General features: G+C 55.2%; 1 protein-coding gene across 1 annotated transcript in view; it reads right to left on the bottom strand.

The window, feature by feature from the left end:
* ADCY5 (adenylate cyclase 5) overlaps window positions 1-25,674 on the bottom strand; it is a 204,122-nt gene that overhangs the window by 11,682 nt on the left and 166,766 nt on the right. The window contains exons 9-11 of the mRNA XM_075318723.1: window positions 17,443-17,616; window positions 11,328-11,425; window positions 6,886-6,973 (exon numbers count right to left, since the gene is read on the bottom strand). Coding sequence (XP_075174838.1) covers window positions 6,886-6,973; window positions 11,328-11,425; window positions 17,443-17,616 — 360 coding nt within the window. The remainder of the gene's footprint in view (window positions 1-6,885; window positions 6,974-11,327; window positions 11,426-17,442; window positions 17,617-25,674) is intronic.

Genomic DNA, 25,674 nt, shown 5'->3' with positions numbered 1-25,674 from the left:
AGGGAGGACTGCAAGTCCCAGGATGCTCTGGAGCCATAGAGGGAGGACTGCAAGTCCCAGGATGCTCTGGAGCCATAGAGGGAGGACTGCAAGTCCCAGGATGCTCTGGAGCCATAGAGGGAGGACTGCAAGTCCCAGGATGATCTGGAGCCATAGAGGGAGGACTGCAAGTCCCAGGATGCTCTGCAGCCATAGAGGGAGGACTGCAAGTCCCAGGATGCTCTGGAGCCATAGAGGGAGGACTGCAAGTCCTAGGATGCTCTGGAGCCATAGTGGGAGGACTGCAAGTCCCAGGATGCTCTGGAGCCATAGAGGGAGGACTGCAAGTCCCAGGATGCTCTGGAGCCATAGAGGGAGGACTGCAAGTCCCAGGATGATCTGGAGCCATAGAGGGAGGACTGCAAGTCCCAGGATGATCTGGAGCCATAGAGGGAGGACTGCAAGTCCCAGGATGATCTGGAGCCATAAAGGGAGGACTGCAAGTCCCAGGATGCTCTGGAGCCATAGAGGGAGGACTGCAAGTTCCAGGATGCTCTGGAGCCATAGAGGGAGGACTGCAAGTCCCAGGATGCTCTGGAGCCATAGAGGGAGGACTGCAAGTCCCAGGATGCTCTGGAGCCATAGAGGGAGGACTGCAAGTCCCAGGATGCTCTGGAGCCATAGAGGGAGGACTGCAAGTCCCAGGATGATCTGGAGCCATAGAGGGAGGACTGCAAGTCCCAGGATGATCTGGAGCCATAGAGGGAGGACTGCAAGTCCCAGGATGCTCTGGAGCCATAGAGGGAGGACTGCAAGTCCCAGGATGCTCTTGAGCCATACAGGGAGGACTGCAAGTCCCAGGATGCTCTGGAGCCATAGAGGGAGGACTGCAAGTCCCAGGATGCTCTGGAGCCATAGAGGGAGGACTGGAAGTCCCAGGATGCTCTGGAGCCATAGAGGGAGGACTGCAAGTCCCAGGATGCTCTGCAGCCATAGAGGGAGGACTGCAAGTCCCAGGATGCTCTGCAGCCATAGAGGAAGGACCGCAAGTCCCAGGATGCTCTGGAGCCATAGAGGGAGGACTGCAAGTCCCAGGATGATCTGGAGCCATAGAGGGAGGACTGCAAGTCCCAGGATGATCTGGAGCCATAGAGGGAGGACTGCAAGTCCCAGGATGATCTGGAGCCATAGAGGGAGGACTGCAAGTCCCAGGATGATCTGGAGCCATAGAGGGAGGACTGCAAGTCCCAGGATGCTCTGGAGCCATAGAGGGAGGACTGCAAGTCCCAGGATGATCTGGAGCCATAGAGGGAGGACTGCAAGTCCCAGGATGATCTGCAGCTGTTATTTTTATTGCAATGAGTGAAAACCACTGCGGGAGGGGACGAAACTGCGCCAAATCTGCAAGAATCAGCCGCGAGTGCAGGAGATTTACTGCTACAATCGCACACTGTGTGAACACGCCTTACACTCAGAGGCGAGACGCACCAGCCCAGCAGGGACCGCACAAGGTTCCTATTCACTGCCAACAAGCAGAGGACTGGAGAGCCGTGCGGAGGCTGCTGGAGGGCGCCTTCCACCCACGAGACACGGACGACCACTCACCTTTATACAGGAGTAGATCAGGGAGACGCTCAGCACAATCAGGAGGATGAGGAAGCAGGCGACATAGAAGCCCAGCATGAAGGAGGATCCCAGGATGATCTGCAGCCATAGAGGGAGGACTGCAAGTCCCAGGATGCTCTGGAGCCATAGAGGAAGGATTGCAAGTCCCAGGATGCTCTTGAGCCATACAGGGAGGACTGCAAGTCTCAGGATGCTCTGGAGCCATAGAGGGAGGACTGCAAGTCCCAGGATGATCTGGAGCCATAGAGGGAGGTATGCAAGTCCCAGGATGATCTGGAGCCATAGAGGAAGGACCGCAAGTCCCAGGATGATCTGCAGCCATAGAGGGAGGACTGCAAGTCCCAGGATGATCTGGAGCCATAGAGGAAGGACTGCAAGTCCCAGGATGATCTGCAGCCATAGAGGGAGGACTGCAAGTCCCAGGATGATCTGGAGCCATAGAGGGAGGTATGCAAGTCCCAGGATGATCTGGAGCCATAGAGGAAGGACTGCAAGTCCCAGGATGATCTGCAGCCATAAAGGGAGGACTGCAAGTCCCAGGATGATCTGGAGCCATAGAGGGAGGTATGCAAGTCCCAGGATGCTCTGGAGCCATAGAGGAAGGACTGCAAGTCCCAGGATGATCTGCAGCCATAGAGGGAGGACTGCAAGTCCCAGGATGATCTGGAGCCATAGAGGGAGGTATGCAAGTCCCAGGATGATCTGGAGCCATAGAGGAAGGACCGCAAGTCCCAGGATGATCTGCAGCCATAGAGGGAGGACTGCAAGTCCCAGGATGATCTGGAGCCATAGAGGAAGGACTGCAAGTCCCAGGATGATCTGCAGCCATAGAGGGAGGACTGCAAGTCCCAGGATGATCTGGAGCCATAGAGGGAGGTATGCAAGTCCCAGGATGATCTGGAGCCATAGAGGAAGGACTGCAAGTCCCAGGATGATCTGCAGCCATAAAGGGAGGACTGCAAGTCCCAGGATGATCTGGAGCCATAGAGGGAGGTATGCAAGTCCCAGGATGCTCTGGAGCCATAGAGGAAGGACTGCAAGTCCCAGGATGATCTGGAGCCATAAAGGGAGGACTGCAAGTCCCAGGATGATCTGGAGCCATAGAGAGAGGACTGCAAGTCCCAGGATGCTCTTGAGCCATAGAGGGAGGACTGCAAGTCCCAGGATGATCTGGAGCCATAGAGGGAGGACTGCAAGTCCCAGGATGCTCTGCAGCCACAGAGGGAGGACTGCAAGTCCCAGGATGCTCTGGAGCCATAGAGGGAGGACTGCAAGTCCCAGGATGCTCTTGAGCCATAGAGGGAGGACTGCAAGTCCCAGGATGATCTGGAGCCATAGAGGGAGGACTGCAAGTCCCAGGATGATCTGGAGCCATAGAGGGAGGACTGCAAGTCCCAGGATGCTCTTGAGCCATACAGGGAGGACTGCAAGTCCCAGGATGCTCTGGAGCCATAGAGGGAGGACTGCAAGTCCCAGGATGATCTGGAGCCATAGAGGGAGGACTGCAAGTCCCAGGATGATCTGGAGCCATAGAGGGAGGACTGCAAGTCCCAGGATGATCTGGAGCCATAGAGGGAGGTATGCAAGTCCCAGGATGATCTGGAGCCATAGAGGAAGGACCGCAAGTCCCAGGATGATCTGCAGCCATAGAGGGAGGACTGCAAGTCCCAGGATGATCTGGAGCCATAGAGGAAGGACTGCAAGTCCCAGGATGATCTGCAGCCATAGAGGGAGGACTGCAAGTCCCAGGATGCTCTGGAGCCATAGAGGAAGGACTGCAAGTCCCAGGATGATCTGGAGCCATAGAGGGAGGACTGCAAGTCCCAGGATGCTGTTGAGCCATAGAGGGAGGACTGCAAGTCCCAGGATGCTCTGGAGCCATAGAGGGAGGACTGCAAGTCCCAGGATGCTCTGGAGCCATAGAGGGAGGACTGCAAGTCCCAGGATGCTGTTGAGCCATAGAGGGAGGACTGAAAGTCCCAGGATGATCTGGAGCCATAAAGGGAGGACTGCAAGTCCCAGGATGCTCTGGAGCCATAGAGGGAGGACTGCAAGTCCCAGGATGCTCTGGAGCCATGGAGGGAGGACTGCAAGTCCCAGGATGATCTGGAGCCATAGAGGGAGGACTGCAAGTCCCAGGATGCTCTGGAGCCATAGAGGGAGGACTGCAAGTCCCAGGATGATCTGGAGCCATAGAGGGAGGACTGCAAGTCCCAGGATGATCTGCAGCTGTTATTTTTATTGCAATGAGTGAAAACCACTGCGGGAGGGGACGAAACTGCGCCAAATCTGCAAGAATCAGCCGCGAGTGCAGGAGATTTACTGCTACAATCGCACACTGTGTGAACACGCCTTACACTCAGAGGCGAGACGCACCAGCCCAGCAGGGACCGCACAAGGTTCCTATTCACTGCCAACAAGCAGAGGACTGGAGAGCCGTGCGGAGGCTGCTGGAGGGCGCCTTCCACCCACGAGACACGGACGACCACTCACCTTTATACAGGAGTAGATCAGGGAGACGCTCAGCACAATCAGGAGGATGAGGAAGCAGGCGACATAGAAGCCCAGCATGAAGGAGGATCCCAGGATGATCTGCAGCCATAGAGGGAGGACTGCAAGTCCCAGGATGATCTGCAGCCATAGAGGGAGGACTGCAAGTCCCAGGATGCTCTGGAGCCATAGAGGAAGGATTGCAAGTCCCAGGATGCTCTTGAGCCATACAGGGAGGACTGCAAGTCTCAGGATGCTCTGGAGCCATAGAGGGAGGACTGCAAGTCCCAGGATGATCTGGAGCCATAGAGGGAGGTATGCAAGTCCCAGGATGATCTGGAGCCATAGAGGAAGGACCGCAAGTCCCAGGATGATCTGCAGCCATAGAGGGAGGACTGCAAGTCCCAGGATGATCTGGAGCCATAGAGGAAGGACTGCAAGTCCCAGGATGATCTGCAGCCATAAAGGGAGGACTGCAAGTCCCAGGAAGCTCTGGAGCCATAGAGGAAGGACTGCAAGTCCCAGGATGATCTGCAGCAATAAAGGGAGGACTGCAAGTCCCAGGAAGCTCTGGAGCCATAGAGGAAGGACTGCAAGTCCCAGGATGCTCTGGAGCCATAGAGGGAGGACTGCAAGTCCCAGGATGCTCTGGAGCCATAGAGGGAGGACTGCAAGTCCCAGGATGCTCTTGAGCCATAGAGGGAGGACTGCAAGTCCCAGGATGATCTGGAGCCATAGAGGGAGGACTGCAAGTCCCAGGATGATCTGGAGCCATAGAGGGAGGACTGCAAGTCCCAGGATGCTCTGGAGCCATAGAGGGAGGACTGCAAGTCCCAGGATGCTCTGGAGCCATAGAGGGAGGACTGCAAGTCCCAGGATGCTGTGGAGCCATAGAGGGAGGACTGCAAGTCCCAGGATGATCTGGAGCCATAAAGGGGGGACTGCAAGTCCCAGGATGCTCTGGAGCCATAGAGGGAGGACTGCAAGTCCCAGGATGCTGTGGAGCCATAGAGGGAGGACTGCAAGTCCCAGGATGATCTGGAGCCATAAAGGGAGGACTGCAAGTCCCAGGATCCTCTGGAGCCATAGAGGGAGGACTGCAAGTCCCAGGATGCTCTGGAGCCATAGAGGGAGGACTGCAAGTCCCAGGATGCTGTTGAGCCATAGAGGGAGGACTGAAAGTCCCAGGATGATCTGGAGCCATAAAGGGAGGACTGCAAGTCCCAGGATGATCTGGAGCCATAGAGGGAGGACTGCAAGTCCCAGGATGCTCTGGAGCCATAGAGGGAGGACTGCAAGTCCCAGGATGCTCTGGAGCCATAGAGGGAGGACTGCAAGTCCCAGGATGCTCTGGAGCCATAGAGGGAGGACTGCAAGTCCCAGGATGCTCTGGAGCCATAGAGGGAGGACTGCAAGTCCCAGGATGATCTGGAGCCATAGAGGGAGGACTGCAAGTCCCAGGATGCTCTGCAGCCATAGAGGGAGGACTGCAAGTCCCAGGATGCTCTGGAGCCATAGAGGGAGGACTGCAAGTCCTAGGATGCTCTGGAGCCATAGTGGGAGGACTGCAAGTCCCAGGATGCTCTGGAGCCATAGAGGGAGGACTGCAAGTCCCAGGATGCTCTGGAGCCATAGAGGGAGGACTGCAAGTCCCAGGATGATCTGGAGCCATAGAGGGAGGACTGCAAGTCCCAGGATGATCTGGAGCCATAGAGGGAGGACTGCAAGTCCCAGGATGATCTGGAGCCATAAAGGGAGGACTGCAAGTCCCAGGATGCTCTGGAGCCATAGAGGGAGGACTGCAAGTTCCAGGATGCTCTGGAGCCATAGAGGGAGGACTGCAAGTCCCAGGATGCTCTGGAGCCATAGAGGGAGGACTGCAAGTCCCAGGATGCTCTGGAGCCATAGAGGGAGGACTGCAAGTCCCAGGATGCTCTGGAGCCATAGAGGGAGGACTGCAAGTCCCAGGATGATCTGGAGCCATAGAGGGAGGACTGCAAGTCCCAGGATGATCTGGAGCCATAGAGGGAGGACTGCAAGTCCCAGGATGCTCTGGAGCCATAGAGGGAGGACTGCAAGTCCCAGGATGCTCTTGAGCCATACAGGGAGGACTGCAAGTCCCAGGATGCTCTGGAGCCATAGAGGGAGGACTGCAAGTCCCAGGATGCTCTGGAGCCATAGAGGGAGGACTGGAAGTCCCAGGATGCTCTGGAGCCATAGAGGGAGGACTGCAAGTCCCAGGATGATCTGGAGCCATAGAGGGAGGACTGCAAGTCCCAGGATGATCTGGAGCCATAGAGGGAGGACTGCAAGTCCCAGGATGATCTGGAGCCATAGAGGGAGGACTGCAAGTCCCAGGATGATCTGGAGCCATAGAGGGAGGACTGCAAGTCCCAGGATGATCTGGAGCCATAGAGGGAGGACTGCAAGTCCCAGGATGCTCTGGAGCCATAGAGGGAGGACTGCAAGTCCCAGGATGATCTGGAGCCATAGAGGGAGGACTGCAAGTCCCAGGATGATCTGCAGCTGTTATTTTTATTGCAATGAGTGAAAACCACTGCAGGAGGGGACGAAACTGCGCCAAATCTGCAAGAATCAGCCGCGAGTGCAGGAGATTTACTGCTACAATCGCACACTGTGTGAACACGCCTTACACTCAGAGGCGAGACGCACCAGCCCAGCAGGGACCGCACAAGGTTCCTATTCACTGCCAACAAGCAGAGGACTGGAGAGCCGTGCGGAGGCTGCTGGAGGGCGCCTTCCACCCACGAGACACGGACGACCACTCACCTTTATACAGGAGTAGATCAGGGAGACGCTCAGCACAATGAGGAGGATGAGGAAGCAGGCGACATAGAAGCCCAGCATGAAGGAGGAGCTGCAACCACAGAGAGGGGCTTATTAGTACGGACCCCCAGACTACAGGACCCCTGGTGCCCCCAGAACTAAGCCGATTACCATCCTCTCAAATACTTTGACCTGTGGCCACATTTTTCTTGCTGATCTGGACGTGTGATAATGGACATGTAATGGCGGCTGCAGAGTAAGATCGTGTTTTGTTCTTTTTATTTCACCTCTTTCTTGCGAAGATATTGGCAAAGTATTTGGCACCTAATGAGTTAACGCCTAATTAACTTAAAAAGTTATCAGAGAGATTTCACTGGCGGCGTGAACTTCTCCCTGTCTGACACTGACCAATGACAAGCAGGCAGCAATGGGAAAGACCACATCCCCAGGAGAGCTCAGAGCAGGGTCCTCCTGTGTGAGAGGTAAGGACACAGCTCCGATCTCCTGATCTCACCTCCTCCATGAATCAGTGTGGGGGGATGGGCAACATAGCTCAGAGCCGGGTCCTCCTGTGTGAGAGGTAAGGACACAGCTCCGATCTCCTGGTCTCACCTCCTGCATGAATCAGTGTGGGGGGGCCAACATAGCTCAAAGCCGGGTCCTCCTGTGTGAGAGGTAAGGACACAGCTCCGATCTCCTGATCTCACCTCCTCCATGAATCAGTGTGGGGGGATGGGCAACATAGCTCAGAGCCGGGTCCTCCTGTGTGAGAGGTAAGGACACAGCTCCGATCTCCTGGTCTCACCTCCTGCATGAATCAGTGTGGGGGGGATGGGCAACATAGCTCAGAGCCGGGTCCTCCTGTGTGAGAGGTAAGGACACAGCTCCGATCTCCTGGTCTCACCTCCTGCATGAATCAGTGTGGGGGGGCCAACATAGCTCAGAGCAGGGTCCTCCTGTGTGAGAGGTAAGGACACAGCTCCGATCTCCTGGTCTCACCTCCTGCATGAATCAGTGTGGGGGGGATGGGCAACATAGCTCAGAGCAGGGTCCTCCTGTGTGAGATGTAAGGACACAGCCCTGATCTCCTGGTCTCACCTCCTGCATGAATCAGTGTGGGGGGGGATGGGCAACATAGCTCAGAGCCGGGTCCTCCTGTGTGAGAGGTAAGGACACAGCCCTGATCTCCTGGTCTCACCTCCTCCATGAGTCAGTGTGGGGGGGATGGGCAGCACAGTTCAGAGCAGGGTCCCCCTGTGTGAGATGTAAGGACACAGTCAAAATCTCCTGGTCTCACCTCCTGCATGAATCAATGTGGGGGGGGCAACACAGCTCAGAGCCAGATCCTCCTGTGTGAGAGGTAAGGACACAGCTCCGGTCTCCTGGTCTCACCTCCTGCATGAATCAGTGTGGGGGGATGGGCAACATAGCTCAGAGCAGGGTCCTCCTGTGTGAGAGGTAAGGACACAGCTCCGATCTCCTGGTCTCACCTCCTGCATGAATCAGTGTGGGGGGGATGGGCAGTACAGTTCAGAGCAGGGTCCTCCTGTGTGAGATGTAAGGACACAGCCCTGATCTCCTGGTCTCACCTCCTGCATGAATCAGTGTGGGGGGGGATGGGCAGTACAGTTCAGAGCAGGGTCCCCCTGTGTAAGATGTAAGGACACAGCCCCGATCTCCTGGTCTCACCTCCTGCATGAATCAGTGTGGGGGGGATGGGCAGTACAGTTCAGAGCAGGGTCCTCCTGTGTGAGATGTAAGGACACAGCCCTGATCTCCTGGTCTCACCTCCTGCATGAATCAGTGTGGGGGGGGGTGGGTGGGGAAGCACAGTTCAGAGCAGGGTCCCCCTGTGTAAGATGTAAGGACACAGCCCCGATCTCCTGGTCTCACCTCCTGCATGAATCAGTGTGGGGGGGCCAACATAGCTCAGAGCAGGGTCCTCCTGTGTGAGAGGTAAGGACACAGCTCCGATCTCCTGGTCTCACCTCCTGCATGAATCAGTGTGGGGGGGATGGGCAACATAGCTCAGAGCAGGGTCCTCCTGTGTGAGATGTAAGGACACAGCCCTGATCTCCTGGTCTCACCTCCTGCATGAATCAGTGTGGGGGGATGGGCAACATAGCTCAGAGCCGGGTCCTCCTGTGTGAGAGGTAAGGACACAGCTCCGATCTCCTGGTCTCACCTCCTGCATGAATCAGTGTGGGGGTGCCAACATAGCTCAGAGCAGGGTCCTCCTGTGTGAGAGGTAAGGACACAGCCCTGATCTCCTGGTCTCACCTCCTCCATGAGTCAGTGTGGGGGGGATGGGCAGCACAGTTCAGAGCAGGGTCCCCCTGTGTGAGATGTAAGGACACAGTCCCAATCTCCTGGTCTCACCTCCTGCATGAATCAATGTGGGGGGGGGCAACACAGCTCAGAGCCGGATCCTCCTGTGTGAGAGGTAAGGACACAGCTCCGGTCTCCTGGTCTCACCTCCTGCATGAATCAGTGTGGGGGGGATGGGCAACATAGCTCAGAGCAGGGTCCTCCTGTGTGAGAGGTAAGGACACAGCTCCGATCTCCTGGTCTCACCTCCTGCATGAATCAGTGTGGGGGGGATGGGCAGTACAGTTCAGAGCAGGGTCCTCCTGTGTGAGATGTAAGGACACAGCCCTGATCTCCTGGTCTCACCTCCTGCATGAATCAGTGTGGGGGGGATGGGCAGTACAGTTCAGAGCAGGGTCCCCCTGTGTAAGATGTAAGGACACAGCCCCGATCTCCTGGTCTCACCTCCTGCATGAATCAGTGTGGGGGGGATGGGCAGTACAGTTCAGAGCAGGGTCCTCCTGTGTGAGATGTAAGGACACAGCCCTGATCTCCTGGTCTCACCTCCTGCATGAATCAGTGTGGGGGGGGGGTGGGTGGGGAAGCACAGTTCAGAGCAGGGTCCCCCTGTGTAAGATGTAAGGACACAGCCCCGATCTCCTGGTCTCACCTCCTGCATGAATCAGTGTGGGGGGGGATGGGCAGCACAGTTCAGAGCAGGGTCCCCCCTGTGTAAGATGTAAGGACACAGCCCCAATCTCCTAGTCTCACCTCCTGCATGAATCAGTGTGGGGAGGATGGGCAGCACAGTTCAGAGCAGGGTCCCCCTGTGTAAGATGTAAGGGCACAGCCCCGATCTCCTGGTCTCACCTCCTGCATGAATCAGTGTGGGGGGGATGGGCAGCACAGCTCAGAGCAGGGTCCCCCTGTGTAAGATGTAAGGGCACAGCCCTGATCTCCTGGTCTCAACTCCTGCATGAATCAGTGTGGGGGGGATGGGCAGCACAGTTCAGAGCAGGGTCCCCCTGTGTAAGATGTAAGGGCACAGCCCCAATCTCCTGGTCTCACCTCCTGCATGAATCAGTGTGGGGGGGATGGGCAGCACAGCTCAGAGCAGGGTCCCCCTATGTAAGATGTAAGGGTACAGCCCCGATCTCCTGGTCTCACCTCCTGCATGAATCAGTGTGGGGGGGATGGGCAGCAAAGTTCAGAGCAGGGTCCCCCTGTGTAAGATGTAAGGGCACAGCCCCGATCTCCTGGTCTCACCTCCTGCATGAATCAGTGTGGGGGGGATGGGCAGCACAGTTCAGAGTAGGGTCCCCCTGTGTAAGATGTAAGGGCACAGCCCCGATCTCCTGGTCTCACCTCCTGCATGAATCAGTGTGGGGGGGATGGGCAGCACAGCTCAGAGCAGGGTCCCCCTGTGTAAGATGTAAGGGCACAGCCCCGATCTCCTGGTCTCACCTCCTGCATGAATCAGTGTGGGGGGATGGGCAGCACAGTTCAGAGCAGGGTCCCCCTGTGTAAGATGTAAGGGCACAGCCCCGATCTTCTGGTCTCACCTCCTGCATGAATCAGTGTGGGGGGGATGGGCAGCACAGTTCAGAGCAGGGTCCCCCTGTGTAAGATGTAAAGGCACAGCCCCGATCTCCTGGTCTCACCTCCTGCATGAATCAGTGTGGGGGGGATGGGCAGCACAGTTCAGAGCAGGGTCCCCCTGTGTAAGATGTAAAGGCACAGCCCCGATCTCCTGGTCTCACCTCCTGCAGGAGTCAGGGCTGTGTCCTGCAGAGACCCTGCTCTGAGCTATTCTTCCCCTCCCCCACACTGACTTTGTAGGAGGTGAGACCAGGAAATCGGGGCTGTGTCCTTACAGAATTGCCTGCCGCAGCCGTCCATGATTGGTCTGAGCCGGCAGCCATCGGTGCCAGGCACAACAGGCGGCTGTTAACTACCCATCTGTGAGTGCTGAGGCCAAAAGTAAAACAATAACATACAGTAGTCCCAGATAACCCCTCTGAGTAATTGAGATCAAGCAGCACAGAGCGGCTGATGGCCAGTGTAAGGTGCTGCGCCGCTCCAGCTCTAATGTGAACCGGCCACAGGACCAGCCATCGGCTTATTGGGGGTTAACTCACTGTGGAACGATGATGACCTGCACAAAACAGATGAAGAGGAAGACGATAAACGCACACGAGACGTACGCTCCGAAGCGATCGTCCACCTGCTTGGAATACTGCAGAGAAAAGACAGGCAGAATCACTACAAGTCCCAGCACAACCTCTGGAGCCATGGACACCCCCAGGTCACAGCACAACCCCCGCCCTCTGGAGCCATGGACACCCCCAGGTCACAGCACAACCCCCGCCCTCTGGAGCCATGGACACCCCACGTCCCAGCACAACCCCCGCCCTCTGGAGCCATGGACACCCCCCGCCCCAGCACAACCCCCGCCCTCTGGAGCCATGGACACCCCACGTCCCAGCACAACCCCCGCCCTCTGGAGCCATGGACACCCCCAGGTCACAGCACAACCCCCGCCCTCTGGAGCCATGGACACCCCACGTCCCAGCACAACCCCCGCCCTCTGGAGCCATGGACACCCCACGTCCCAGCACAACCCCCGCCCTCTGGAGCCATGGACACCCCCCGCCCCAGCACAACCCCCGCCCTCTGGAGCCATGGACACCCCACGTCCCAGCACAACCCCCGCCCTCTGGAGCCATGGACACCCCACGTCTCTGTATACAAGGAGCTCCCCCTAGTGGTGGCTGCAGACAGGATCTTATCATGTATCTCTGTATACAGGGAGCTCCCCCTAGTGGTGGCTGCAGACAGGATCTTATCATGTATCTCTGTATACAGGGAGCTCCCCCTAGTGGTGGCTGCAGACAGGATCTTATCATGTATCTCTATATACAGGGAGCTCCCCCTAGTGGTGACTGCAGACAGGATCTTATCATGTATCTCTGTATACAGGGAGCTCCCCCTAGTGGTGGCTGCAGACAGGATCTTATCATGTATCTCTATATACAGGGAGCTCCCCCTAGTGGTGGCTGCAGACAGGATCGTATCATGTATCTCTGTATACAGGGAGCTCCCCCTAGTGGTGACTGTAGACAGGATCTTATCATGTATCTCTGTATACAGGGAGCTCCCCCTAGTGGTGGCTGCAGACAGGATCTTATCATGTATCTCTATATACAGGGAGCTCCCTCTAGTGGTGGCTGCAGACAGGATCTTATCATGTATCTCTATATACAGGGAGCTCCCCCTAGTGGTGGCTGCAGACAGGATCTTATCATGTATCTCTATATACAGGGAGCTCCCCCTAGTGGTGGCTGCAGACAGGATCTTATCATGTATCTCTGTATACAGGGAGCTCCCCCTAGTGGTGGCTGCAGACAGGATCTTATCATGTATCTCTATATACAGGGAGCTCCCCCTAGTGGTGGCTGCAGACAGGATCTTATCATGTATCTCTGTATACAGGGAGCTCCCCCTAGTGGAGGCTGCAGACAGGATCTTATCATGTATCTCTGTATACAGGGAGCTCCCCCTAGTGGTGACTGCAGACAGGAGCTTATCATGTATCTCTGTATACAGGGAGCTCCCCCTAGTGGTGGCTGCAGACAGGATCTTATCATGTATCTGTATATACAGGGAGCTCCTCCTAGTGGTGACTGCAGACAGGATCTTATGTATCTCTGTATACAGGGAGCTCCCCCTAGTGGTGACTGCAGACAGGATCTTATCATGTATCTCTGTATACAGGGATCTCCCTCTAGTGGTGGCTGCAGACAGGATCTTATCATGTATCTCTATATACAGGGAGCTCCCCCTAGTGGTGACTGCAGACAGGATCTTATCATGTATCTCTGTATACAGGGAGATCCCCCTAGTGGTGGCTGCAGACAGGATCTTATCATGTATCTCTGTATACAGGGATCTCCCTCTAGTGGTGGCTGCAGACAGGATCTTATCATGTATCTCTGTATACAGGAAGATCCCCCTAGTGGTGGCTGCAGACAGGATCTTATCATGTATCTCTGTATACAGGGAGCTCCCCCTAGTGGTGGCTGCAGACAGGAGCTTATCATGTATCTCTGTATACAGGGATCTCCCCCTACTGGTGGCTGCAGACAGGATCTTACCATGTATCTCTGTATACAGGGAGCTCCTCCTAGTGGTGGCTGCAGACAGGATCTTATCATGTATCTGTATACAGGGAGCTCCCCCTAATGGTGACTGCAGACAGGATCTTATCATGTATCTCTGTATACAGGGAGCTCCCCCTAGTGGTGGCTGCAGAGAGGATCTTATCCTGTATCTCTGTATACAGGGAGCTCCTCCTAGTGGTGGCTGCAGACAGAATCTTATCATGTATCTCTGTATACAGGGAGCTCCCCCTAGTGGTGACTGCAGACAGGATCTTATCATGTATATCTGTATACAGTGAGCTCCCCCTAGTGGAGGCTGCAGACAGGATCTTATCATGTATCTCTGTATACAAGGAGCTCCCCCTAGTGGTGACTGCAGACAGGATCTTATCATGTATCTCTGTATACAGGGAGCTCCCCCTAGTGGTGGCTGCAGACAGGATCTTATCATGTATCTCTGTATACAGGGAGCTTCCCCTAGTGGTGGCTGCAGACGGGATCTTATCATGTATCTCTGTATACAGGGAGCTCCCCCTAGTGGTGGCTGCAGACAGGATCTTATCATGTATCTCTGTATACAGGGAGCTCCTCCTAGTGGTGGCTGCAGACAGGATCTTATCATGTATCTCTGTATACAGGGAGCTCCCCCTAGTGGTGGCTGCAGACAGGATCTTATCATGTATCTCTGTATACAGGGAGCTTCCCCTAGTGGTGGCTGCAGACAGGATCTTATCATGTATCTCTGTATACAGGGAGCTCCCCCTAGTGGTGGCTGCAGACAGGATCTTATCATGTATCTCTGTATACAGGGAGCTCCTCCTAGTGGTGGCTGCAGAGAGGATCTTATCATGTATCTCTGTATATAGTGAGCTCCCCCTAGTGGTGGCTGCAGGCAGGATCTTATCATGTATATCTGTATACAGTGAGCTCCCCCTAGTGGTGACTGCAGACAGGATCTTATCATGTATCTCTGTATACAGGGAGCTCCCCCTAGTGGTGGCTGCAGAGAGGATCTTATCATGTATCTCTGTATACAGTGAGCTCCCCCTAGTGGTGGCTGCAGGCAGGATCTTATCATGTATATCTGTATACAGTGAGCTCCCCCTAGTGGTGACTGCAGACAGGATCTTATCATGTATCTCTGTATACAGGGAGCTCCCCCTAGTGGTGGCTGCAGGCAGGATCTTATCATGTATATCTGTATACAGTGAGCTCCCCCTAGTGGTGGCTGCAGACAGGAGCTTATCATGTATCTCTGTATACAGGGAGCTCCCCCTAGTGGTGGCTGCAGACAGGAGCTTATCATGTATCTCTGTATACAGGGAGCTCCCCCTAGTGGTGGCTGCAGGCAGGAGCTTATCATGTATCTCTGTATACAGGGAGCTCCCCCTAGTGGTGGCTGCAGGCAGGATCTTATCATGTATCTCTGTATACAGTGAGCTCCCCCTAGTGGTGGCTGCAGAGAGGATCTTATCATGTATCTCTGTATACAGTGAGCTCCCCCTAGTGGTGGCTGCAGACAGGATCTTATCATGTATCTCTGTATACAGGGAGCTCCCCCTAGTGGTGGCTGCAGACAGGATCTTATCATGTATCTCTGTATACAGGGAGCTCCCCCTAGTGGTGGCTGCAGACAGGATCTTATCATGTATCTCTGTATACAGGGAGCTCCTCCTAGTGGTGGCTGCAGACAGGATCTTATCATGTATATCTGTATACAGTGAGCTCCCCCTAGTGGTGACTGCAGACAGGATCTTATCATGTATCTCTGTATACAGGGAGCTCCCCCTAGTGGTGGCTGCAGACAGGATCTTATCATGTATCTCTGTATACAGGGAGCTCCCCCTAGTGGTGGCTGCAGACAGGATCTTATCATGTATCTCTGTATACAGGGAGCTCCCCCTAGTGGTGGCTGCAGACAGGATCTTATCATGTATCTCTGTATACAGGGAGCTCCCCCTAGTGGTGGCTGCAGACAGGATCTTATCATGTATCTCTGTATACAGGGAGCTCCCCCTAGTGGTGGCTGCAGACAGGATATTATTATGTATCTCTGTATACAGGGAGCTCCTCCTAGTGGTGGCTGCAGACAGGATCTTATCATGTATCTCTGTATACAGGGAGCTCCCCCTAGTGGTGGCTGCAGACAGGATATTATTATGTATCTCTGTATACAGGGAGCTCCTCCTAGTGGTGACTGCAGACAGGATCTTATCATGTATCTCTGTATACAGGGAGCTCCCCCTAGTGGTGGCTGCAGACAGGATCTTATCATGTATCTCTGTATACAGGGAGCTCCCCCTAGTGGTGGCTGCAGACAGGATATTATCATGTATCTCTGTATACAGGGAGCTCCTCCTAGTGGTGACTGCAGACAGGATCTTATCATGTATCTCTGTATACAGGGAGCTCCCCCTAGTGGTGACTGCAGACAGGATCTTATCATGTATCTCTGTATACAGGGAGCTCCCCCTAGTGGTGGCTGCAGACAGGATCTTATCATGTATCTCTGTATACAGGGAGCTCCCCCTAGTGGTGGCTGCAGACAGGATCTTATCATGTATCTCTGTATACAGGGAGCTCCCCCTAGTGGTGGCTGCAGACAGGATCTTATCATGTATCTCTGTATACAGGGAGCTCCCCCTAGTGGTGGCTGCAGACAGGATCTTATCATGTATCTCTGTATACAGGGAGCTCCCCCTAGTGGTGGCTGCAGACAGGATCTTATCATGTATCTCTGTATACAGGGAGCTCCCCCTAGTGGTGGCTGCAGACAGGATATTATCATGTATCTCTGTATACAGGGAGCTCCTCCTAGTGGTGACTGCAGACAGGATCTTATCATGTATCTCTGTATACAGGGAGCTCCCCCTAGTGGTGACTGCAGACAGGATCTTATCATGTATCTCTGTATACAGGGAGCTCCCCCTAGTGGTGGCTGCAGACAGGATCTTATCATGTATCTCTGTATACAGGGAGCTCCCCCTAGTGGTGGCTGCAGACAGGATCTTATCATGTATCTCTGTATACAGGGAGCTCCCCCTAGTGGTGGCTGCAGACAGGATCTTATCATGTATCTCTGTATACAGGGAGCTCCCCCTAGTGGTGGCTGCAGACAGGATCTTATCATGTATCTCTGTATACAGGGAGCTCCCCCTAGTGGTGGCTGCAGACAGGATATTATTATGTATCTCTGTATACAGGGAGCTCCTCCTAGTGGTGGCTGCAGACAGGATCTTATCATGTATCTCTGTATACAGGGAGCTCCCCCTAGTGGTGGCTGCAGACAGGATATTATTATGTATCTCTGTATACAGGGAGCTCCCCCTAGTGGTGGCTGCAGACAGGATCTTATCATGTATCTCTGTATACAGGGAGCTCCCCCTAGTGGTGGCTGCAGACAGGATCTTATCATGTATCTCTGTATACAGGGAGCTCCCCCTAGTGGTGGCTGCAGACAGGATCTTATCATGTATCTCTGTATACAGGGAGCTCCCCCTAGTGGTGGCTGCAGACAGGATATTATTATGTATCTCTGTATACAGGGAGCTCCTCCTAGTGGTGGCTGCAGACAGGATCTTATCATGTATCTCTGTATACAGGGAGCTCCCCCTAGTGGTGGCTGCAGACAGGATATTATTATGTATCTCTGTATACAGGGAGATCCCCCTAGTGGTGGCTGTAGACAGGATCTTATCATGTATCTCTGTATAGAGGGAGCTCCCCCTAGTGGTGACTGCAGACAGGATCTTATCATGAATATCTGTATACAGGGAGCTCCCCCTAGTGGTGGCTGTAGACAGGATCTTATCATGTATCTCTGTATACAGGGAGCTCCCCCTAGTGGTGGCTGCAGACAGGATCTTATCATGTATCTCTGTATACAGGGAGCTCCTCCTAGTGGTGACTGCAGACAGGATCTTATCATGTATCTCTGTATACAGGGAGCTCCTCCTAGTGGTGACTGCAGACAGGATCTTATCATGTATCTCTGTATACAGGGAGCTCCCCCTAGTGGTGGCTACAGGCAGGATATTATGTATCTCTATATCAGGTGGATTTGTAGACGTCACGCAAAGGTGGAGGTTGTCACCTTCTTCTCCAGGTCGGGTTCCCGGAAGGTCAGCAGGATTTTCCGGACATGCTCTGAGCGCAGTCGGTCGATGCTCCGGGCATCAATCGCACGACCCAAAAATTCATCCACTTCATCCTCCGGGTTCATGTTCTCCTGAATGTTCCTAAAAAAAAACAAACTTGGAAAATGAAGGGTTAACCGACATGGAGACGAGAGGCAGCGCGGATGTCACATATATACTGGAGACGTGATGACTGCGAGCCACGGGTACAGACTGGGTCGTACGGCGGGGGGGGGGGGGGGGGGTCTGTGCTGTTCTGACCCATAATACTGAGGATGATGATGGGATATTTTGGAGGTTACTCGCAGACTCGCAGACTTGTCACTGATGCGTTCCATGAAGTTTTGGCACCCGGTGTCCTCACTTTTGTATGATGGTCGTTGTCACAAACCACCGGGGGGGGTCACTCAGAAATCCCCCGCGCTGGCTATCAGTACGTCACAATCGGGGGGTAACAAGTGGGGGTCACCCCTCCTTTATACCTCCCGACCGACAGACAGAGCACGTGACGCGCTCTCTAGCGCCCCTCTTATAGTCAGGCCAATTATGGAATTGCCCGACAATAAGCAAGGAGGCCGCTATACTACTTATGCCGATTATTGAAGGGCCCCCCGGCGAGAGAAGGGTATATATTCCCCCGACCTCCGCGGGCGGAATATATAAACTCTCCCCGAATCTCACTGGCCTCCCCCACAATAATCCTTGGCACAACTCGCTGCCACCAACCGATTTACGGTAACTATTAGCCGAACACACAGACGTGGGATTCAAGATCGAGATAACAGAACAGCCCAAGATTAATTATATAATTTAATCGCCTAAAGCACACTAGAAACTACAATATATACAATAGGGAATCTACAGAATATACATATGTCAGAGTACAGTTACAGATAAAGCATGGTTTACAACAGGTATGCAATTCAATCAGTTACCTTGTGCGTCTGGCCACAGGGGGGCGCTGTAGACCAGGTTTCCAGGAACTCTCTCACAGGTCTGTCCCAACCAGGCCCCCGAGCAGAAGAACCTTGGAAAATGGCCGAAGCAGGGTTATCAACCTGGGCAAATCCAGGTCTCCTCCTACCTTAGTGACCTCACGGGGAAGCACTGCCACTCCCCCTGCATGGATCAGAATTATCCAGAAAAGGGGATTTTGGCCATAACTGTGCCTGGGAGCGTCGTAGACGGACGCCAATGCTCTCATTGTGACAGTTATGAATTTAGCTGCAGAACGAGGGGACTCATGACCTGTCTACGAGTTCCCATATGGCTGATATCACGTTTGGTGTGTTTCCCAATGTCCTACTTCCATAAAAAGGGTGTGCCAGCATCGTCCACATGCGGAGACACCATTGTTATGGTTGCCATATTTATCGGAGATATGGCTTGCGAGATATGAACCATTTTTTACTGGAGTCGTTCTGTCTGGCTATTTCCATAGCCTTGCTAACTAGCTAGCAGCTCCTACTACAGGGTGACGGCAGGGAGTCATCCTGTATCCATTGTCCTAAAGCCACCTAATTTCCATATCACAGGACATGGCCATGGATTTGTTGCTAAACCAGTTGTGTGAAGGGAAGGGGGTAGTGACACCAGGAGAGGGCTTCCTGACATGACTTGAATATCATGATTTATCGTCATATCTCCGGATTTACCTCACACCTCCCCCCTTTTGAGGGCGCTAGGGGGCAGCACACTCCGGTGTTCCCCCGTGCGCCCGTCCGCGACCTCTCCTTGTCGGGACAGCCCGTCTGCGTTACCGTGGTCACGGCCCCTTTTGTGGCGAATGGTGAAGTTGTATTGCTGGAGCGCAAGGCTCCATCGCAACAATCGCCCATTCGTCCCAGAGACGGTGTGCAACCAGCTGAGGGGATTGTGGTCCGTCTCCACGATGAAGTGGCGCCCGTATAGATAGGGTTGCAGACGCTGCAGGGCCCACACTATGGCCAGGCACTCCTTCTCCATCGTGGAATAGGCAACTTCCCTTGGTAACAGCTTCCTGCTCAGGTACAAGACTGGGTGCTCTTGGCTCGCAGAGTCCACCTGGCTGAGCACCGCACCGAGGCCGAAGTCACTGGCGTCGGTCTGTACTACAAACGGCCGCGTGAAGTCGGCTGCCTGTAGCACGGGCGGGCTGGACAGGGCGTCCTTTAGGGCCCGGAAGGCTGTCTCGCAGTCCATTGTCCAATCGACTGCAGAGGGCAGCTTCTTCTTGGTGAGGTCCGTCAAGGGCTTTGCCAGGCTACTATAGCATGGAACAAACCTCCTATAGTACCCAGCGGTCCCCAAGAAGGACATCACCTGCTTCTTGGTCCTGGGGGTAGGCCAGGATGCGATGGCCTCCACTTTCTCAGGCTCGGGCTTCAGTGTTCCCCCGCCTACCCGGTGACCGAGGTACTGGACCTCGCTCATGGCCAGCTGACACTTTCCCGGCTTGATGGTCAAACCTGCCCGGTGGATCCGCCTGAGCACCTGTGCTAGATGCTCTAGGTGGTCCTCCCAGGTGGGACTGAAGACGGCAATGTCATCCAGGTACGCGGCCCGCGTACCCTTCAAGTCCCTTGAGCAGGGTGTTGACCATCCGCTGGAAAGTGGCAGGGGCATTCCTCATCCCGAATGGCATCACCGTGGACTCGTACAGTCCAAATGGGGTAATAAAGGCAGAGCGTTCCCTGGCCTTGCGAGTCAGGGGGATCTGCCAATATCCCCGGCTCAGGTCCATGATGGTCAGGTACTGAGCCCCCGGCCAACTGATCGAGCAGGTCATCGATGCGTGGCATTGGGTACGCATCGGCGACCGTGACAGCATTGAGCCCCCTGTAGTCCACGCAGAACCGAGTGGTTCGGTCCTTCTTAGGGACGAGGACTACAGGCGAGGCCCACGCGCTGTTGGATGCCTGGATCACCCCCCAGCTCCAGCATCTCGTCAATCTCCTGGCGCATGTGTTGCTGCACCTCCAGGGAGACCCGATATGCTGAACGCCGGATCGGGGGATGATCCCCAGTGTCCACGTGATGGACAGCCAAGTCAGTCCTTCCGGGCTGGTTGGTAAACAACCCCCGGAAGGGGAGGAGGGTGGCCCACAGCTGGGACCGTTGGTCCTCCAAGAGCTGGTGGCCAACCTCCACATCCTCAATGGATCCGCCTGCCCTAACCTGGGCTAGCATATCCAAGAGGGTTTCCACTTCTCCCTCCTCGGGCAGGTTGCACACGGGGAGCGCACATGCCTCCCGCTCATGATGTGCCTTCATCATGTTCACATGGAAGGGCTTTCGCCTTCCACGGGCGGGGTCCAGGGTGACCAGGTACGTTACAGGGTTGAGCTGCTGGTACACGAGGTATGGGCCTTCCCAGGCTGCCTGAAGCTTGTCCTGTGGTACGGGGACCAGTACCCACACCTTTTGACCCACTTGGTAGGTCCTCTCACAAGCGTTCTGGTCGTACCAACGCTTCTGATCGGCCTGGGCTTGAGCCATATTGTCGTGTACCAGTTGCGTCAAGGCCTGCATTTTGTCCCGGAAGCGCATGACATACTCGATAACCGACACTCCAGGGGTGGCCAAATCCCCTTCCCAAGCCTCTTTCACCAGAGCCAGGGGGCCCCGCACACGTCGCCCGTACAGGAGCTCAAACGGTGAGAATCCTGTTGAGGCCTGTGGAACCTCCCGGTAAGCAAATAACAGGTGTGGGAGATACCGCTCCCAGTCACGCCCATGGGAGTCGACCAACATCTTAAGCATCTGCTTCAAGGTGCCATTGAACCGCTCGCACAGGCCATTAGTCTGTGGATGGTACGGGCTGGCCACCAGATGTCGCACCTGGACTTGCTTACAGAGGGTCTCCATCAGCTGGGACATGAATTGGGTCCCCCGGTCGGTGAGCATTTCCTGGGGAAAACCCACTCGGGAGAAAATCTCCAGCAATGCGGTGGCCACCTTGTCAGCCCGAATGGACGACAAGGCCACTGCTTCTGGGTACCGGGTGGCATAGTCCACTACCGTCAGTATGAAGCGTTTCCCGGAGCTGCTGGGGATGGCCAGCGGGCCGACCAGATCCACAGCCACCCTCCTGAAAGGCTCATCGATGATTGGCAGAGATACCAGTGGGGCTTTGGGGCGTGGCCCCGCCTTCCCCACTCTCTGACAGGTTTTCACACGAACGGCAGTAGGCAGCCACATCGGCCCCCCATTTTTGGCCAGTAGAAATGCTGGTTTAACCTGGCCTTGGTCTTAGCGATCCCTAGGTGTCCGGCCATCGGAATCTCATGTGCGATCCGCAACAACTCCGTCCGGAACGGATAGGGTACCACCAACTGTCGGTCCCTGGGCCACGCCTCCGGTGAACCCTGCTGGACCGTGGCCCGGTACAGCCGTCCTTGGTCCCAGACCACTCGCTCCGGGTCCGAGTCCGAGGGAGGCTGTGCCGCCTGCTCCTTTAGAGCTTTCAGGCTGTCGTCAGCTTCTAACGCTGCCTGAAACTCCTGACTAGATGTGGCCAGAATCGACGAGACTGTCACATCTTCAGTCAGTACCCCCGGGACCTGTGTCCTGGCCTCCACCTGACTCGGCTGCCACTTGGTCAGAAGGGGAAGAGCTATCGGACCTCCGGGAGGCCCCTTGGCTTCCAGCACTCCCACTGCGGGTGACAGCGGCCACAGCCGCTGCGACCGTGGGTCGTGCCTGCTCCTCCTCCGTTCCTGACCAAGTCGCCGGTTCAGGCAGACCTACCTGGCTTCCTGACACCCCGGTTGTGGGGGGAACCATGCACCGAGATCTTACCTGGGAGCACTTCCGCTCCTGGACCGGCCCCAATCTCACCTGCCTGTTCCCCTCCTGCAGCAACAGAACCCCGGTGTGAAATCTCTGGGGACCCCACATTTGCTGTGGTAGCCCCCACCCCACACACTGGTCCTCCCCCTGCAGCACCCTGCTCTCTGCTTATCCCTGCAGAGGGCAGCAGATCCCAGCTCACAGGCTGGTTACTTGTAGAGGCATTGTCACACCTTTCTCTGACCCCCTCCCCTGTCACAGCTGCAGCTGAGTGTGTGTCTATGGTGTCTATGCAAGCAGAAATATCAGAGTTCACTCCCTCCTCCCTTACATCATTCATAGATAACACATTAACATTGTTAGGAGTCATGTCAGTACGGGCTGAAGGTTCAGCCCTTGGTTGGGGCCCAAACTGGGAGGTTATCTGCCCCAAATCTGTCCCAAGTAGCACGTTTGCAGGGATCCGATCAGTTACCCCCACCTCCCTCACCCCTCGCCCTGCGCCCCAGTCCACATAAATGTCAGCAACAGGCAGCGCCGGGTCAGTGCCTCCAATCCCGGAGACAGCGAGGGTTTTTCCAGGGATCAAGTCTTGGGGGGACACCATCTCAGGCCGCACCAGAGTCACCTCCGAGGCGCTGTCTCGCAGTCCTATGGTCACAGACCGGCCGACGGTGACAGGTTGGAAGCTGTCCAGGGACCTACCACCACCCCCACCCCACACAATACACCTTGGGCGGCCGTTGGGACGGGGACGGAGCCGGGGCCTTGGGACGCTGAGGGCACATGGCCTCGAAGTGTCCAGGTAGGTTGCACTGGTGGCACCGTCTTGGTTCCGCCACGGGCCTGGAGAGGGGAGTTGAGGGGGGCACCCCCTGCAGTCTAGGGGCAGGTGGGGGCAGTCGCAGAATTCATCTTACCCCCTCTCCAGGTGCTGCTGGTGGCCGCTCTCCTGGCCTCAGGGGCCCGGTTGTTGGTGTAGTCATCGGCAAGGGCAGCTGTAGCCGTGGACCCCTTTGGCTTCTGGTCTCGGATGAACTGGCGGAGATCCTCAGGGCAGTTCCACAAGAGTTGCTCCGTGATGAACAAGTCCAGGATCTCCGGTCCGGTGGAAAGCTGCAGGCCTTGGGTCCAGTGGTCGGCAGCTCGGGCAAGTGCCCGCCGGTGGTCAGCCCAGGAGTCCTTTGGTCCCTTCTGTAGGCTCCGGAACTTCTTGCGGTAGGACTCTGGAGTGAGGTTGTACTGTTGGATCAGGGCCCGCTTGATGGTGTCGTAGCCCTGATCTGCCTCAGCAGGCAAGTCCCCAAGGATATCCAGGGCCTTACCCCTTAAACGGGGGGGTCAGGTATTTGGCCCACTGGTCCTTGTTCAGATGGTGCTGCAAGCAAGTCCGTTCAAAAGCAGTCAAGAAAGAGTCCAAGTCTCCATCCTTCTCCAGCACTGGGAAGTCCTCAACACGGACCTTTGGAAGTTTGGTGTCTTGAAGGTCACGTGTGGCTGCTGAGGGCCGGAGCTGAGCTAGCTGCAGCTGGTAGTCACGCTCTGCCTGGCGCTCTTCACGCGCTGCCTGCCGCTCTGCCCTGCGCTCTGCCATGAGTATCTCGTAGGTATCCCGGTCTCCAGCCTGGAGAAGGGCCATAGCCATTTGAAGAAGGCTATCCGAGCCTCCCAGGCTCGGTGGAATGGCACGTGGTGATCTGCGGCCCGCTGCGGAGCCTGGTGCTTCACTGTCCATTGCAGAGCGGAGGGCTGGCATCTGGCTCGTTGAGGAACCTTGGGCGAGCTCCTCCTCATCTTGTCCAGCAGTGCCCGGTTGTGCAATGTCCTCGGCAGAACGGTTTTCTGGCGTCGAGCTCCTGGAGGGCTCGTGGACAACCTCCTCATCGTCTCTGGCCTGAGCATCGGCCATTCCTTTGGCTTTGCTCCTGGTGCTATCAGCCATTGTTGCAGACTTTGGTCACTGACACAGAACTGACACCTGATGCCTCCACACACCTTACAGTATCTGCACTCTGACACTCTAGTGTTGAGCTAGTCTGAAGACCCCAGCAGCCACAGCTGCTGCAGGCAGTCTTTAGTGTCTGGGAGTATGGGTCTCACACTCACACACACTATTATCTCGATCCCACCGCTTGCCACCAATATGTCACAAACCACCGGGGGGGGTCACTCAGAAATCCCCCGCGCTGGCTATCAGTACGTCACAATCGGGGGGTAACAAGTGGGGGTCACCCCTCCTTTATACCTCCCGACCGACAGACAGAGCACGTGACGCGCTCTCTAGCGCCCCTCTTATAGTCAGGCCAATTATGGAATTGCCCGACAATAAGCAAGGAGGCCGCTATACTACTTATGCCGATTATTGAAGGGCCCCCGGCGAGAGAAGGGTATATATTCCCCCGACCTCCGCGGGCGGAATATATAAACTCTCCCCGAATCTCACTGGCCTCCCCACAATAATCCTTGGCACAACTCGCTGCCACCAACCGATTTACGGTAACTATTAGCCGAACACACAGACGTGGGATTCAAGATCGAGATAACAGAACAGCCCAAGATTAATTATATAATTTAATCGCCTAAAGCACACTAGAAACTACAATATATACAATAGGGAATCTACAGAATATACATATGTCAGAGTACAGTTACAGATAAAGCATGGTTTACAACAGGTATGCAATTCAATCAGTTACCTTGTGCGTCTGGCCACAGGGGGGCGCTGTAGACCAGGTTTCCAGGAACTCTCTCACAGGTCTGTCCCAACCAGGCCCCCGAGCAGAAGAACCTTGGAAAATGGCCGAAGCAGGGTTATCAACCTGGGCAAATCCAGGTCTCCTCCTACCTTAGTGACCTCACGGGGAAGCACTGCCACTCCCCCTGCATGGATCAGAATTATCCAGAAAAGGGGATTTTGGCCATAACTGTGCCTGGGAGCGTCGTAGACGGACGCCAATGCTCTCATTGTGACAGTTATGAATTTAGCTGCAGAACGAGGGGACTCATGACCTGTCTACGAGTTCCCATATGGCTGATATCACGTTTGGTGTGTTTCCCAATGTCCTACTTCCATAAAAAGGGTGTGCCAGCATCGTCCACATGCGGAGACACCATTGTTATGGTTGCCATATTTATCGGAGATATGGCTTGCGAGATATGAACCATTTTTTACTGGAGTCGTTCTGTCTGGCTATTTCCATAGCCTTGCTAACTAGCTAGCAGCTCCTACTACAGGGTGACGGCAGGGAGTCATCCTGTATCCATTGTCCTAAAGCCACCTAATTTCCATATCACAGGACATGGCCATGGATTTGTTGCTAAACCAGTTGTGTGAAGGGAAGGGGGTAGTGACACCAGGAGAGGGCTTCCTGACATGACTTGAATATCATGATTTATCGTCATATCTCCGGATTTACCTC

This window comes from Anomaloglossus baeobatrachus, chromosome 7 (genome assembly GCF_048569485.1).
Source record: "Anomaloglossus baeobatrachus isolate aAnoBae1 chromosome 7, aAnoBae1.hap1, whole genome shotgun sequence".
Lineage (NCBI taxonomy): Eukaryota > Metazoa > Chordata > Amphibia > Anura > Aromobatidae > Anomaloglossus > Anomaloglossus baeobatrachus.
Note: the sequence above shows the minus strand (reverse complement) of the source record. Positions and strands in the feature narration are given on the sequence as shown.